This window comes from Pagrus major, chromosome 2, assembly GCF_040436345.1.
Source record: "Pagrus major chromosome 2, Pma_NU_1.0".
Lineage (NCBI taxonomy): Eukaryota > Metazoa > Chordata > Actinopteri > Spariformes > Sparidae > Pagrus > Pagrus major.
Window position 1 is genome coordinate 232,848 of NC_133216.1, and position 17,569 is coordinate 250,416.

The 17,569-nt window shown below is 38.6% G+C and overlaps 2 protein-coding genes across 2 annotated transcripts; one reads left to right on the forward strand and one right to left on the reverse strand.

Annotated features, from left to right (window-relative positions):
- Nucleotides 1–1,167: 1,167 nt before the first annotated feature.
- On the forward strand, nt 1,168–15,990 carry LOC141011359 (olfactory receptor 4B13-like). The gene is made up of 3 exons (XM_073484525.1): nt 1,168–1,554; nt 12,196–12,699; nt 15,772–15,990. The coding sequence occupies exons 1-3, from the start codon at nt 1,168–1,170 to the stop codon at nt 15,988–15,990; spliced, it is 1,110 nt and encodes a 369-aa protein (XP_073340626.1).
- On the reverse strand, nt 2,520–5,954 carry LOC141016449 (uncharacterized). Its single transcript, XM_073490822.1, has 3 exons — nt 4,925–5,954; nt 4,599–4,767; nt 2,520–3,088 (listed from the first exon to the last, which is right to left on the reverse strand). The coding sequence occupies exons 1-3, from the start codon at nt 5,952–5,954 to the stop codon at nt 2,959–2,961; spliced, it is 1,329 nt and encodes a 442-aa protein (XP_073346923.1). The 3' UTR covers nt 2,520–2,958.
- Nucleotides 15,991–17,569: the final 1,579 nt, after the last annotated feature.

Sequence of the window (17,569 nt, forward strand, 5' to 3'; positions counted from 1 at the left end):
TTGTGTGAGTGGATTATAAATATACACACACCGATCAGGCATAACTAATATCGTGAAGGTTCCCCTTGTGCAGACATGGACTTCAGACCTCTGAGGGTGTCCTGTGGTGTCTGGCACCAGGGTGTTTTATAGTGGGTCCTCTGGGTCCTGTATGTTGGGGGGTGGGGCCTCCGTGGATCAGACCTGCTCCAGCCCGTCTTACAGATGCTCGATCAGATGGGATCCGGGGAATTTGGAGGCCCGGTCAACACCTCGGGCCCTTTATTGTGTTCCTCGAGCTGTTCCTGAGCAGTGTTTGAGGTGTGTCAGGGCACATTGTCCTGCTGGGGGGCCACTGCCATCGGGTAGTGTTGTTGTGATGAGGGGGTGTACTTGGTCCACAACAGTGTTTGGATGGTGGTGGTGTCAAGTGGCATTCACATGAATGCCAGCACCCAAGGTTTCCCAGCAGAACATCGCATTGTGATGAGATGATCAATGTTATTCACATCACCTGTCAGTGGTTTTAATGTTGTGGCTGATCGGTGTATATTTATTTACTTATTTATTGTTATTATTATTATTATTATTATTATTAGTAGTAGTAGTAGTAGTAGTAGTAGTAGTAGTAGTAGTATTGTCATTATTATTATTATTATTATTATTATTATTATTATTATTATTATTATCATCATTGGACGCCGACACTTCCTTCAGGGTTAGGGTGAGATTTTTGACTTTCTGTTGACAATAACTAAACAGTATGAACCAGTGGGATCTTTCTCCTGTTTGGCATTACATAATGAGGTCACACTGGCGCTGTAGTTGTCCTCTGTCTTTAACTTTTAAAGAAGTCAGAGCAGAGTGTCAGCTCAGTTGTGAGGGACTCACACTATGAGTAGAGCAGGACAACAGGTGAACACTCAAATTCACACAATGTTACAGACTAATTTTAACCCAAACATTATTGTGATTTTAAAAGGAAAATGCTCCATTTAGGGATATTTTTTACATTGTTTCTGTGATAATCAATGTGTTTAGCATTACTACATTGACTTATGTTCATGTGTGCTTTATGTTTAAGTTCAACTTTGTGTCCAACAAATCAAAAATTTAAAGTTAATACAATTGCTTTGCAATTATTGCTTCGTATGTCCAATATAACGTTTATGAACCTACAGGAGGATCATGATAAACTCTACACAGGTTTCATATTTCATTCTTGCTGCCTACTTTGACAATGGAACTTTGAAATACTTATATTTTATGATTGTCATGTGTTTATATATTTTTATTGTCAGTGCAAATCTTCTGCTCATTGTGGTTATCTGTATGAACAGAAGCTTACATGAACCTATGTACATGTTCCTGTGCAGCCTGTTTGTAAATGAACTGTATGGTAGTTCAGGGTTGTTTCCGTTCCTTCTGACTCAGATTCTCTCTGACATTCACACTATTTCTGCTTCTCTTTGTTTGCTGCAGATTTATTGCGTGCACACTTATGGAGGTGTTGAATATTTAAACTTAGCCGTCATGTCTTATGACAGATATCTTGCTATCTGTTATCCTCTACACTGTAAAAAAAAAAATCCTAAAAAAACGGTAATTTTCCGGCAGCTGGGGCGCCAGAAAAATATTGTGAAATAACGGAAAATTACTTTCTCATAAAAATACAGTTTTTTTCCATAATTAAAATACAGTTTTTAGTTGTAATTTTAACAAGATTTTGCCTCATTTTAAAAACATTTTCACATTTTAAAACAATTAAATTACCTAAAAATATGGTAAGTAAATGCTGGATTACGAATAATAATGCTTAAATTTACAGAAATGTGCTGTTTTTAATTGGTTTAATGACATTATTTTATGTAAAGAAGTTGTATAATAATTTGTGTTTGATGTAATAAAACAGTATATGACACAAAAATAATGTGATTCATCTTTCAAATTATATCAAAAAACTGTAGAAAAACTAGATATTGGGTTTAAAATTGCAAGAATTTACCATTTTTAGATCATATCAAATGTTATTTTACGTTGTTTTTAACGTTTAATTACAAACATTTTACGTTTTAAAACAATTAAGTTACCCATAAAGATGGTAAATTAACATTGTAATATGAATAATAATGCTTAAATTTACAGAAATGTGCTGTTATTAGTTGGTTTTAATGGCATTGTTTTATGTAAAAAAACTGTATATTACTTTATATTAGATGTAATATAACACAATAATTTGATTAATCTTTCAAAACATGCCAAAAAGACTTAACTCCACGTTGGGTGTACATTTTTTTCCTTTTACATTAATTTCCTGAATATTTAAAAGGACGTTCAACTAAAAATTCCTCACCTAATAACACCAGAATTATTTTTTATTTTAAATGGTTTAAACTGTTTTTTGGCCAGTGGGAAAAGGGGCTTAAATGAATTGTTGTACTCAAATGAGAGTAAGCTGAACAAGAACAGCTACAATTTTCCATTTTCAGTATTTTTATTGTAACAGGTAACCATTATTATAGCAATATGACTCTGAAACAACTGATTTGGAAATGAAAGAAAAGTTAAAAAAAAAAGTTGAGTTACCAATTCAGTGTTATTTCTATCCAAGGTATCCATAACTTGGTCAAGTCACTGTACTGTACATCCACAACATGGATTACAAGCCTACATTAAACCTCACTGTAAATTAATCCACACTATCCAAGTCATCCATAACCTGGTCAAGTGACCATACATTCAAAACATTGATAACAAACTTAGTCAAACCTCACTGTAAATGAATACACACTCTATCCAAGTCATCCATAACCTGGTCAAGTAACCATAAATCCACAACATTGATTACAGACTTTGTCAAACCTCATTAGAACATTGATAACAAAGCTACATAACAAATAGCTTACATGAAACCTCACTTGACATTAATCCACAATAGTCTGTGACTTAGACAAAGTATCCATAACTTGTGAGCACTTCTTATTCCCTCCACTCGTAGTCTGCAATTTTGGTGATGAGTGTGAGAACCTTTGGACTGACGGCAAGTTGTTTTTTGGTGGCGTTCCGCTCCACTTTTGATCCCTTGTCTGGATTTATCTTGAAGAGGCACCTGTCAAATGAAAAAAAAAACAACTTTAGTAAGTGTGGACTGTACTGTAATGTAATGTTGTCATACATTTGCAAAAAAGTTACACAACAGTGTAGACAGAGCTTGCTTGTGAAAGAGTATTTGGACATACAGGAACTTTGGAACAGTGATGTAATGAAAAGATTAACATGTGAGTACTGTGTATGTGAATTGTGTATGAATGTGTTTGAATGTTTGAAGGTGGTCAGAGGGGGTTTGGTGTGAAATGGCAGCCACGCTTCCCTCAGTCTGCCCCAGGGCAGCTGTGGCTACAAACGTAGCTTACCACCACTGGTAAGAATGTGTATGAATGAATAATGGTTTCTGTAAAGCGCTTTAGGTGATTGAAAAGCACTATATAAATCCAAGCCATTATTACTGTTATTAGTATTAGTATTAGTATTAGTACTATTTCAGGGAGAATAACGTAACTTCGGTCAGGAGGATCTGCTACTCAAAGGTTTCTTGGGCATTTGAGTTTTGTTTTGTCATTATTTCATAAATAAGAATTAACAAGCACGTGTTTCTGTAACTTGACATGAGCATGAATCAAGGATAAATAAGAGACACAGTCAGTCTAAAAACCTGAAAAACAAAAATGAACTCTCAGGTAAAGTTTGGACCATTTTCATCCAGTAGGGGGCAGTTTTCACATCATTTTTTAGTGATAGATTAGTGATAGAAGAGGTCAATAATACATTGTCCTACTCAGTGTATGGGTCAATCTTTCATAACTCAATCAGAAAAAGAGAAAATAAGGTTGTTTTTCTCTTACAATAAAATCAGAACATTAAAATGAAGTTTTTGATTTTATTATTTTGTTATTGTGGCCTTTTGATAAATTCAGGAAATGCCTGGAGACTTGTGGAAGTACAGGTGCTTTACTTTCAGCCTACATGCACAGCAGGAAAGCCTGACCGGAGATCTATCTGCCAACTGCCTGCAGACTGCAACTACTCATGGCAGGAGACGGGTCTCCCAGACCGGACAGGACCCAGCACCATCTTCAGTAAAGTTCCTCCAGCCTCCTGAGATTAATAACATTATCCAACAGCTGAGCAGAACAGTAAACTAACTTCAGCCCACAGAAATATCCACAACACAGGTCCATCTCGGCAGCTCCACGCTGCTTCTCTCCGCGACCCAACTCCACCTCCTAGTGGGGCCTCCTCAGTGGCAGTGCTGGCTCCTGTCTGGTCTGAGTGATTCCTGGCATGAGTGCTCATGCACAGTCAGGCTTTCCTGCTCTGCATGTAGGCTGAAAGTAAAGCACCTGCACCTCCACAAATCTCTAAGCATTCCCCCAAATAAATATAATATCCAAATAAAATAAATTGATGGGTGGATCATGAACTTAAAGGTGTGAGAATGTACCACATTGTGACCAACAGGTGAGTATTTCAGCATTTCAGCACTTGAGCAGTGCTCAGTTTTACAGTATGTGCATTATATATCTTATTTTGATGTATTGAATTGACTAGTGGTGTCTTACCTCTGTAAGAACTCCAAAGTTGATGCTTGGGCTGCTGGGTAAGATATGTTCATACAGTAGTACGAACCAAACATCAGCAAAAGAGCATCACTGAAGATTCTGATGTGGCCATTCACAATGGTCTGGTCAACAGACAGCATGAAATTCTCTGCCGCCAAAGTCGAGTTTCCTGTTGTGTACAGGGACAAGAGAAGGACAAGAGAAAAATACAATTAAATTATCATCTTACAACTGAGTCCAGTACAACAATAACAAAGTAATAGTACTAATAGTTTTCTGTTTTTTGGTTTTAATTTATTGTGGTGGAGAAAGATAAATATTCATACCGCAAACAACAATACATGGTGTACTTGGAAGTCCAGCACAGTCCACTTCAGAGGGCAGGGTTGTTTGATCCACTTTGTAGAACATCTGTTCTTCTTCTTCATTGAAGTACTTGAGGAGTAGTGGAAGAAACACAGCAACATTCACATCTGCAGCATTTTTGCTTGATGTTTCCATTTCCCTGAAGATGGTCTCCATCTTCCCTGGCTTGTCAGCCGATTTAAGAAATGAAATGACTCTGGCACATTTATTTGCTATGTTTTTGTCTTCCATGTCCACACCTGTAAGCTCTTTAAAATGAGTCTTCATGCCAGTTGTCTCAAACAGATATGGCCATTCCTTTATCAAGTCAGAAGTCTCAGTCCCACTGATAATGTCCTTTCTCTGAGTGAAGAAAGTGACTCTCATCATATTCTCAATGGCTTTGCTGTCACAGCATCTTTCTCTCCACATTTTCTTTAACTCTTCTTGTGCATGTTTCTGAGATTCAGGGGTTTCATCAGGTGGCAGCTGTGTTGGTTGCCAGTTTGTACACCCATAAGTGTCTAGTCTTTTTTTCTGAGTTGGGGTATCCTCTCCTTCACTGTTGCTAATACTTTGTCTCTTTAACGAAAGTGAAGTGTTTCCTCTCTTGAGGTTGTCCACTCTGCTGACCATCTGTTTGGTGAGTGAGTCATATCCACTGCCTACAACTTCACCTTCAATGACATCAGTAAATGCCACAGGGTAGGCCTTTGTCATCTTCCTTGCTATCTCACTGATATGTTTCTTCCCAGGTGTTGGGCACATGGTTAAGATTTCACTGACAATGAGCCGTATGATTTCAAGTCTATCACTTTTTGTTGGCCGCTTTCCCCTTTCCAACTTTCTGATGATCTCAGATGGAATCTTCTGCCAAGGAATTTGAAATTTAAAATGCCAGCTGTTGTCAGACAGTCGACGAGGTGTGATATCTGTACTTGAACTACTTGTTGACCGTGGTGAACTTGGAGTTTCTGAGCTGTAACCACCTGGAGAGAACACAGAGAACATTAGCTGTTATTAAATAATAGGTGGGTTTTCATTAAGCCTTTTTCCTCTTTCGGGATGTTGGTTCCAGGCAAAACTATATAGAAATGACTGTCATTTGTCCTCTTTTTTTTGCAGTGTTCAGACCGAGACTTAATGGTAGTGAGATGCGCTGAGTCAAGGCTTCAACACCCATGGTTCTGGTCGAATTTTATTTTTCAGACCCATAAAGAACTTGTACTTACTTACTGATGCAACAGTTAAAGCTATCCAATTTTACACATTGTATAATGTAACATGCATAATTTTAACTCAAACATCTATATTTCCACAAATAGTCAGTGGATATCATTTTAACCCCAGCATGTAGTTAGTAGTCCTGATACTGATTGCAGTAATGGAAATGGGAGGAAAAGAAAACAACTAAGCACAGCAACAGTGGAAATATTACCTGCATGGTCACATGGGTGAGTTCATGAGTTTTCTTTATCAGCATTGGGCTGAAAATTTTCATTTTTTCTCTTACTGTTGTTGGCTGGGAGAACTGACTGTTTTTGTTGTGTGTTTTTATTCTTTTGTTAGGTTGGAGCTTTTATTGAGTCTGAAAACATTTACAAGTGATCCAGTTTACGAGCCAGGACCAGGATAAAGGTGCAAGAATATCCAGCCTTTTCCAACACCACAGCAGTCACACTAGAGATGACACTGTTGCTTTGGGACAGACAAGCTTGCGAGATCTCAATATAACACACCACATAGAGTAGCAAAGAAAATACACATCAGACTGACTATACATGGGAACTAAATGAACAACACATTCTTGTTGGGGGGATTGCTACTGGTGGATACAAAAGTCATTTTTTTCTGTACATTGTAATAAAATATCCTGTGTTCATCCCTGATTAGTTGTGTGTGATTTGCTACCGAATCAGAATCTAGAGAAGATAGACCCAACTTATGATACTGATTTATAGGCACACTGTCAATTCACTGCTGGTGATTGTACTATATTACAGTTAGTTACTGGTAGATTATAAAATGTTTCAGCCCATCTAACCCAAAAGAATGATTCTGTGCAATAAATGCATATACTCACCAGAAAGGGCCATCTCGTCAGACTGTGCTACTGGACTTGTACTGGTGCTGGCTCTGCTGAAATGTTGGTTGCTCTGGTTGCTTGGAGGACTGTCCAAGACATCTTGCTGGCCTTAATAAAGGAGAGATAGTAGTAATATTTAAACCATACAGACATCACATTGCTCAATCTGGGTATATTAATACCCAACATAATTATATACTCAGTAGCCAATTGATATATTTCAAAGTGTTCCTTTCTCAATATAATGCAGTACAGTACACCACCACTAACACTCACTATGAAATCAATAATGAACAACGTATAGTTTATAGTTATCACCTTTTTGAAAACATCAACAAAAATGTAGAGAAGATTCTTTGAAGTATAATTCATAGTAGAACTGCTGTATTGGACTGCATTAATTTGAACAGGTGTACCTAATAAGTATATTTTGACTTTGTACATTTTTCTAATGTGAAAGTTTATTATGTACAAATTGAAACACATACTTTTCTTTTTGAGCAGTGACAGAAGTTTCCTGGCTTCAACTGGTCTCAGGACAGAAAGGAGGTCACTCTCCTGCAGGTAGCTCAGGTCCTCCAGGTCCTCAACTCCTAAACCTTGCAGATGCTCCAGCAAAGGCTCAGGGTCTCTCAGTTTAGGAAGACTTGATTTGATGAAAGACAGGAGCGGACTTTCTGTATCCATGACTAGGAGGACTAGAAGGGATGAAAAATACTGCTCAAGCATTACTGTCAGATTTTAATCTCTCAAACTCCAGATTACTCTGAGTCAACAATGCTATGCTTAAGTGAAATTACCCTTGTCCCACAAAGGTTGTACACAGGCAAAGGATAATAATCTAGTTTCTGCTCAGGCTTCCAACATTTCATGCTCTGCCTTGCTTGTTTCACTTCATACAATGCAAACGCTGGCATGTAGGACACGTCATGAGGTGTCACGATAAAGTACACATGCTGGTCCTGCGTCACAAGCATGAGCTCAATCTGTCCGAATTCAAGTGCCTCACCTTGGTTTAAACACAGAAAGAGTCCCTTTTTGTACTGAGTGCCTTTCCACTGCACCTCTGTAGCTGACTCAACTTTGGGTTCTTTGACTAAGGTTTCTCCTACTGCAGAGCGCACTGCTTCGCTGTACAGTTCAGCATGGAAAGGAGTGGAGTTCTTAACCACCAATGAGGGTGCAAAAAAGGAGCCGGAATGTAGGTATGCCTGCAGTAGCTGATGGTTCTTTGCAAGTGTGTGACATACATTTTTGAAGTTTTGTGTCCTTCGCACACATCTTTTGAAATATGAATGCTTGCTCTCAAACCTCATTGTCCACAGCCGAATGAGTGGGCCAAACTTTAGTATTAATGCAGGGTAGTGGGTGAGGTAATGATGCTTTGGTTTTAGTTTTTGTGAAGGAAAACATTCTTTCCTTCCTTCCAGATAATCACCGATCAAAACACTGAGCAATGCAACCTGGGGTACTGATATAGTAGGGGCACATATCAGTTCCACTAACTCTTTCAGCTGGACAGTCAGTTGCCATACAGGATCCTCTGTGTCTGTGATCTTTTCACCAATGATAATGGGGAGAAGTCTCAGCAAAGACCAGTTTTCTGTTGCCTGGCCACCTAATTTCACACCCTTCTCTGAAACTTCAGCTGGTTTAGAGCTACCATCAGATCCCTGGTAACTAAACTGTTTGATCCTTCGATTAAGCTGTGAATATGTGAAGAATTTCTTCACCTTGACAAAATGGTTCAGGTAAATGGCAAGGTCAAATGCCACGACACCCTCAAAGAGATCATGGCCAATACAGGGTGGGAGGCCTGGCTGGCAAACATGAAAAAATGTCAGTGAATTAAAGACAGAGTTACATTTCACACCTCTGACTACACTTGCATCACCATTTTGCAGTTCTTGAACAGTGTCATTGTACTCTTGTACTGTACGGATTGGAGCATGGTGTTCCAAATTGTCTAGCTCACTTCTGGTTACATGACAATATCGGCAGAAATGTTGAGATGTACTGAAATTTTCTGTGAATCCACCAATGTTATGTGACCCTAAATTGTCACCGGCAATGCAAAAGACAGTTGCCTTAACAATGTTTCCAGAGATATTCAGTCCATTTGTCTCCAGTTCTCCAAGATCGGTTATCAATTGAGAGAACACTTTCTCGTGGCCAAAATATTTGAAATCAACTTCTCGGCACAAAAGCAAAAGCTGCAAGTTGTCAATAGTGGATCGATGAAAAGGTTCAAAATTTGCAAGAGTGAAGTAGACTCCAAGCATCTTATGTTTTTTCTTTGCCGAACCGAGGGGATTTACCACCTCAAAAGCATCTTGATAAAGTATCACTTTTAATGTGAGACCTGACTCAGCAAAAAGAGGATTGGACTTAAATACCGATCCATCACACACATCATTTAAAATATGAGGTGTACTCTCATTCTCAGATGTAGAACCCTGTTCCAGCACATCAGTATTTTTTAGCAGAGTTGTCAATGTATGCTTTATGGGAACATACTGAGCATATTGCTCCTTTCTATTTTCATCAACCCCCCAAAAAATCGGTTGTGGATGCACGTATGGAAAATTCTCCTCAAAATACCGTTTTCTGTTGTAGTCTGTGGAAAGGGAGGAGCTGCAGGATCCATGAATATCTACATCATCTAGGGTCTTCAAAACATCTTCAATTTCAGTCTCAGATAGTTCAGTTTTTGTTTGAAGAGATGCTTTCAGTTGACTTTTCGTGTACTGCAGGCACATTCCATTAAGACTATTCAGTTCTTCTACGATCAACTGGATTGTAGAGGAAGGGATAAGTTGTTTGGCCTGTAGTTTCATATAAAACATGCACAGATTTTTCATGTACAAACTTTTCATTTGTGCAAGGTCTGGGACATCTGCCTCAGGCTCATCATCAGCTGACCCTTCATTTGCCTGGCTTTCAGCAACAGAGGACTGAGACTCACTAGGAACTGAAGGAGGGCAGTATGCACCAGAGACATGCAGAGCTGTGGGGTTTTTGTGCTTCCTAGATAGGTGGGCTGTGAAAGATGATGTCACTGAAAAAGTTTTATCACAGTCTTTAAAGGGGCAATGCACTACCTCTCTTCTTGAAATGTGAGATTTTAGGTGACAGAGAAGGTCTTTAAGGTCGATCAACTGTTTCTGACAATGTGGAAGCTGACATAGAAAGGGTGCCTGCAAAGTTTGAGACTGTGACACGGTAGATGACCGCCGATGATGGCGGTAAACATGACATTTATAAGCATTGTAATTTCTGAACCGAAACTTACAACTTTCCATACAACATGCATACTGATAATGTGGCTCATTTTTATGAAGCCCTTGATGCATCACGTACCCTTTTAGGGTATTCACTGAAGCACCACAACTATGACAGGTGTAATGTTTTGACATCCTTAACTGCAGTGCAGTACTCACTTTTTCAGTTTACTCCATGAAATCAACTCATCATTTATCTGCAGAGAGAAAGAAAAAAATAAAAACACATTTATGAAACATGAAATTTGCCAAAATCAAAATAAATGCTATTGACTGTGAAATAGTTAACCTAAACTGTGTTCGCCAATCTCCCCTCAATTAACTAAAAGATGACCATTAGCTTATCCTTTACATATTTTTCAGTATTGTTTGAATTTCATGTTGACCAGTGACTAGTGTTGCACCAAAATGAAGATTTGAAAAACCTTGAAAAAGGCAAGAGGAAGATCAAAAAATTTGTTTTAAGAAAGAGTAACTGGTTGAAATAAACCATTACCAAATCTCAGTATCATTTATAAAATATCTGTTCTCTCTTCTTTGGAAGAAAGTACACTTAAAATGGCTCTGAGCACTCGTGAAAAGAAAGGAACAGGTGGGGGCTAGAAGAGTTTTTTTTTTTTTTTTTTGCAATAGTGGATTATTGACGTTAGAAAAAAATTCAAAACCAGATATTGAAAAGTTACATAAAATTAAGCTTCCTATTCTAGCCAAAAATCATGGCATTTCAAGTCATACAGTGGAAGTTATGGACAAAAAAACTAGTGAAAATGTATCTGTTCATTGTTGCAGCTCTAAACAACTGTTCATCCTTTTCTCCGCCTGTGTCAGTTAGTTCGCAAAAGCAAACGCAATGGCAAGGTAAAGTTAGTAGCTGGTCTGGCTGAATACTACAGTAAATGCAGCTGGCAGACGCCGGCGGCCATGCTTTTGGCATCATAGTTAGCTAACATTTCAATTGACAACATGCCGGCGTATTCTGTGCCTTTTGCGGAGTGAGTAAACTCAGAGGCATGGTGGTAAATAAAACTAATGCTACTCAGCTTCAGTTTGATACTTGCCGTCTACCGTCGTCCTTCCTCGAGCCTCGACGTTAGCTGCTGTCCGCACAAAGTTCTGTCGGGCGAGCAGGAAGTCTGGAACCGCAACCGCGGCGCGTTGGTTGTTGATCTTGCTCAAGTGTCACGTCGAAACAGCTGATCAACCCAAGCGGGAACCGCGCTTTTTTTTTTTTTTTTTAACTTTATTCACAGAAATGTCCAGAACAATACTGTTGTGCCAGGGAAGAAAAAAAAAATGCTTTATTGAAAGCATTTAATTGCAGCTCACTTAGTGCTGATGCTGCATCAGTTCAAGTCCAACTCTTTATTATTCACCCTCTCAAGCTTTCCCCTTTCCCTGTGTCTCTTTAGATGTCCTTTCAAAATAAATATAATTTATTAATATAATGTTACCATCTAGAAATGAGAGTAATTGTATTTATTTTCAATGAAAATATTAGTCAAATAACAAAGAAATTATAGTAAAATTACAAATTTTTACTATTAATTCCTCAGTAATTTTAAATTATTTTTTCCTCTTTTTTAGGGTTTTAAAGTTGAATTTTACAGTTTATTCCCTTAAATAACAGACAAATATTTGTGAATTTACGATACATTTGTGAATGTATTTTAACAATAAATATATGTATTTCTAATGGGTTTTTTTTGTAAAAGAACAGAAATATAGTGTATTTTCACAGTTACAGTTATTTAATGTTATTTTACATTTGACATGTAAAAACACAGTCTATTTTTGTAAATTAAATGGTATTTTAAAAATACAGAAAAAATCTGTAAAATAGACAGTAAAATTCTGTTATATTACAATTTTTTTTTACAGTGTACAATATACCACACGTATGACATATAACAAGATTGCCCTGCTTATTGCTTTAACATGGTTATATCCTTTGCTTGCATGCATTGTGATAATATATTTGAATTCCCAGTCACAGCTGTGTGGGAACATCATTCTTAAAGTTTACTGTGATAGCCACTCTGTTGTCAAGCTGGCTTGTTCAGATGCCCATGCAGTTAATATATATGGACTCCTCGTATCTTTCGGCACAATCTTTGGTACTTTAATTTTTATTATTTACACATACATTAAGATTTTTCTAGTGTGTTTTTCTGGCTCTAAACAAACAAGACAGAAAGCTGTCAGTACCTGCACACCTCACCTTGCTTCCCTCTTTAACTTTTCTTTTGGTTGCTACTTTGAGTCATTACAGAGCAGGTTTGATATGAAAAGTTTACCCAATATGTTGCGAATTTTTCTATCATTATATTTTCTTACATGCCAGCCACTTTTTAACCCTGTAATGTATGGCCTGAAATTGTCCAAAATCAGTGTCATAAGTAAAAATCTCATATCAAATTTCAGCTTTTGATATGTTTTTTCACAGACGTATTTATTAGCATTGTGTAATCAGACTTTTGAAGTATTCTATTGTAGAGTTGTGCATTTTGTTCTATTTTGACAAATAAATTAAATTAATCCAAGTATTTGACCTGTTTTGCTTGTAGAGGCACAATCAATCACAATACTATCAATAAATCTGTACAACACATTTATTAATGGGAGCATGCACCATGTTGGGTCAGACTGAGACATAAGCTGACAGTGGAACTGAAGGGTTAGGGTTGGGATGCAATGTTCTGAAACTGCATTGCAGAACATTGCATTGTAACGAGATGAGTAATGTTGCTCACTTCACCTGTTAGTCCTGTTGTGGCTGATGGGTGTATATTATTTCTATGTGGCACCAAAATCAGATGTTACAGTAGTCGTTCCACTTTCAGCAGCAGCAGTATTAACAGCAGTCGGCTGTGTATCTGTGGCTCCAGCTGTGTGACGGGAAAATGTTCAGAAATCTCTCTCACAGAGTCCATCACCTCAAAGTTACACTTTATTTTCAATGAATTGATGCTGGAGTTACAACAGTCAAACGCCCTCGGCCTTCATGCTCAAAATAACAAACTACATTGCATCAGAGGTCTTTTCAATCTCTCTACACCTCCTGTTGTTGTTGAAACCCCTTTAACAGGAAAACAAGCAGAAACCTCAGAGCCATCATCACACACATGCGTAGGTTCTCAGTGGTGAGCCTGGAATTATATTCTGGTTTAATGAAGTTCATAGTGAAGAAAGCTGACTTTATTTTCTGTGCTCTTAATGTGGATTTGAGTGGGCTTGTTTGCTCAAAGTGCCGAGTATTCTGCATTTGTTGTTCACTTTTCTCTTTTTAGAGCACACCATGTGAAATATATCTGGTCTGACTCAGTTATTGTCTCTTGTCTGTGTAACTCACTCACTGACTCGAGCAGCCACTGCTTTTCTGAATGCACAGATTTGATTGGCTGATTAGCATCACGTGATATGATGTACAACACATGCAACTGGTCTGTGAGCCGCTAAACCGGTGCTGTAAAGGCTAGAAAAGCTGCACCAATTGAAAAGAAGAACTTCGTCACAATTGAATAATTCTAAAAAAATTTATCGGTTATAGGTCCAGATAGGACGGCGTCTGAGTCCGGACCGAGCCCGCAGTTGACCCATTAGTGACCCCTGCCTCGGCTCAGAAAACCCTCAGCTATCAGCCAAAGGCAGTGTACTTCTTGCAGCTTGTGTGTGTGTGGTGTTCAGTGGATGATGCACTGAGGGAATACACTCAGTGACGTAATTAAGATTTGTAATTTTTCATTTAATTTGCTTTAAACGTCAGCCTGTCTGCAGCCAGCTGATCCCAACGTCACTCATATTTCAGGCTAAAGCATATTAATATGGAACGGTGAACAGTTTCACTTGAACGAACCGTTCAAAGGCACATAAGCTTTAACATTATGAAGTGAGTCACCTGTCAAGGTGCGTTTTCAGGAGCCTGATGAAGTTTGCTGTGGTCAGTCCAGCATCCTCTATTTTGATGGCAGAGACTTCGCATTTAGAGATTATTTTGTTTGTGTACAGTTATTATACAAACATATATAATATCATATTGTATATATGATATTATATATGTATATTATATATATCAATATATTAGAGTTGTCAATCGATTAAAATATTTAATTGCGATTAATCACATGATTGTCCATAGTTAACTCGCGATTCATCGCAAATTAATCGGACGTTTTTTATCTGTTCCAAATAAACCTTAAAGGGATATTTTTCAAGTTTTTAATACTCTCATCAACATGGGAATGAACAAATGTGCTTCATGGAAATGTATGTTTACTATTATTGCAAAATCCAAAACAGCAGATACTGTCCAGTATATTCTCCAGAATAACCTCAAAGGTAGAAATCTTTTATTTTTGTTTGCAAATTAAGCACTCATAACTCGCCAAATATATTAAACTGTGGTTTGTAGATTGCTGTAGTGTAGAAGTGGTTCATTGTTGTTTTTTTTAGCCCTAAATACTTTACATGCTATTTCAATTCTCAGGTCACTAACACCATAACCTTGGCTATTACTCCCCAAGAGGTGCTGAAGCCACCTCATTACCATCCTAACAGGATAGCTTGCATGAGAGTAATAAGCATAACACCTACTAACAGGTAGGATTGTAAGTCACAGGTATAGCCTCTCACTTGTGCATCAGCATCAGCAACATAGCACTCCCTCACATAACTTATTGAACCAACTGGCTATCACCGCTACTTCAGTAAAATGAGTAGACAAAACCCCAGTGTGACAGGAGCCAGAGCTACTCACGAGCCAGACGACCCAGCCCTGCAGGATGCGGTCACTGGTCTTCTTTGCCTCTCCATAGAAGAGAGAGGCCACCTAAATAGCTATAACATTAGAACCTGTGATGAGAAATTACAGGAGCTAATAAGCTAGGTTAATGACCCAGCTGGAAAGCTGCAACGCACCATACCAGAGGTGCTTGGTCAAATAGCACTACTTTACCAGTGCAAAGCCCAGCTGCAAGCCGCAGCAAACCAAGAACGACTTGTCCAGCTGCAGAACAGCTACCACACTGTGCAGGTGACAACTGCCCCATTTTCATGATTTGATTATTAAATTTGATTAATTTAATTTTAATAATAACTATAAATAATTATTCATTTCTAATAACCACACCTGCCCTACCATTAATACCAACAATGGTGCCCCGTGTGAGGCGTATTTAGTGTCTGGGCAGATACTAGAAATTAGCGTGTATTTTAATGCTTGTAAGCTACATCGTTTGTCAGTTTGTGATGATTGAACTTTGTTTATGTGGAGAAAACCATCTGGCAGCTTTGAAGCTGAACTTGTTATTCAAAAGACCCTTTTCTTTCGGACTTCAACTACTGCACAGAGACCTGTCATCTCCAGAAGTTCTCGGATGACTCAGAAATAGTTGGATGTATCAGTGAAGGTGCTGAGGATGAGTACAGGACTACTGTGGACAACTTTGTCACATGGTGTGAGCAGAACCATCTACAGCTCAATGTGACAAAGACCAAGGAACTGGTTGGGAACCTGAGGAGGACCAAGGTGCCGTTGACCCCTGTTTCCTTCCAGGGGATCAGTGTGGACATTGTGGAGGATTATAAGTATCTGGGAGTCCATATTGATAATAAACTGGACTGGGTTAAGAACACAGATGCCCTCTACATGAAGGGACAGAGTCATCTCTATTTTCTGAGATGATTGAGGTCATTCAACATCTGCCGGACTATGCTCAGGATGTTTTATGAGTCTGTGGTGGTCAGTGCTATACTCCATGCCGTTGTGTGCTGGGGCAGCAGGCTGAGGGTAGCGGACGCAAAAAGGTTGAATAGACTGATCCGCAAGGCCAGTGATGTTGTGGGAGTGGAGCTGGACTCTCTGACGGTGGTGTCAGAGCGGAGGATGCTGTACAAGTCACATGTCATCTTGGACAATGGCTCTCATCCACTCCATGACGTGGTGGTCAGCCACAGGAGAACATTCAGCACTAGACTGATCCACCAAGATGCACCACAGAGCGCCACAGGAAATCATTCCTGCCTGTGGCCATCAAACTGTTTAATTCCTCACTCTGAGTGTGGCATTATTGCTATGTATGTATGTACATTTCTTGTATTTTTGTTTTGTTTTTGTTGATATTGGTATTGATATTATTATTATTAGTAGTAGGAGTAGTAGTAGTAGTAGTAGTAGTATTACTACTACTATTACTATTATTATTATTTCTGCATATTCTGAACTTTGAATGGGAGCAGCTGTAACACAAACAATTTCCCCTTGGGATAATAAAGTATTTCTTATTCTGATTCTGATTATCCATTTCTGTGTAACAGAGTTAAAAATGTACCTTTATTATTTATTATATTTAAATTGTATTTGGTTTGTGAATTTTATCTTATTTAAATAGTTTTATTTTCCTTTACCTGTGAGAGGGCATTTTTCTGCACTTTGCTTTCTTTTTGTTCCTCCTGAGCCCCCGTAGTCCTCCAGGCTTCTGTAGCCCCTCCCTTCTTCCCCTCACAGTAATGTTTACAATGGCTGAGGGTGAGTTCGTCCGGGAAATCCCGCCAACATATTTTTGTCGTTTGCCGTGTAAATGTGGGTTTAACCTATTGAATGTGTGAAGAAAAATATGCACAGAGAATGTAAAAATGTTTTTATCAGTTGTTTTCACTAGTTTTTACGTTCAGAACAAGTTTTTACAAACTATTTTATGTTACAGATATCGGCGCCACTCGGCTGCCTCGTTTAGAGCTACATACAGAGACTGTGGTTCTGTGTGTGTGTGTGTGTGTGTGTGTGTAACGAGTGTCATTCTGTATGTTTAGGCGTGAGACAAAAAGACGGATGATGACATTTTTTATCTGAACTGTCTCCCGCAGGTTTGGGTCAAATAAACGCTGTAAACACTGCAGAATCCTTCTCCTCCTTCTTGTGCCCACCCTCTATGGTTACATCTGCTCAAGGCGGTTTGTTTCTGCTGCCGTCCACAACGTGACTGCTGCATCGCTCTCTGATATCTCAAACTACGGGCAGGCTGAAGGTCATAACGTGTGTGTGTTAATCATGCGTCAAAAAAATGAACACCGTTAACGCCGTTCAAAACCTCAGTTCTGGCCCGATTGATCCGTTCCTTCACCTTTGATGTGTGTTTGGATCATTGTCCTGTTGGAACACCCAACCGCACCCAAGACCCAATCTGCTGCTGATGATTTCAGGTTTTCCTGAAGAATTTGGAGATGATCCTCCTTCTTCATTACTCCATTTACTTTCTTTAGAG

Coding starts and splice junctions, on each gene's coding strand:
- LOC141011359 (XM_073484525.1), top strand. CDS start 1,168: ATGATAAACTCTACACAGGTTTCATATTTCATTCTTGCTGCCTACTTT. Junction 1,555..12,195: donor CTATCTGTTATCCTCTACAC/TGTAAAAAAAAA, acceptor TACAGTGTACAA/TATACCACACGTATGACATA. Junction 12,700..15,771: donor TGAAATTGTCCAAAATCAGT/GTCATAAGTAAA, acceptor TGGTGTGAGCAG/AACCATCTACAGCTCAATGT.
- LOC141016449 (XM_073490822.1), bottom strand. CDS start 5,954: ATGTTCTCTGTGTTCTCTCCAGGTGGTTACAGCTCAGAAACTCCAAGT. Junction 4,768..4,924: donor ACCATGTATTGTTGTTTGCG/GTATGAATATTT, acceptor TGTACACAACAG/GAAACTCGACTTTGGCGGCA. Junction 3,089..4,598: donor ACTTTGGAGTTCTTACAGAG/GTAAGACACCAC, acceptor TTCATTTGACAG/GTGCCTCTTCAAGATAAATC.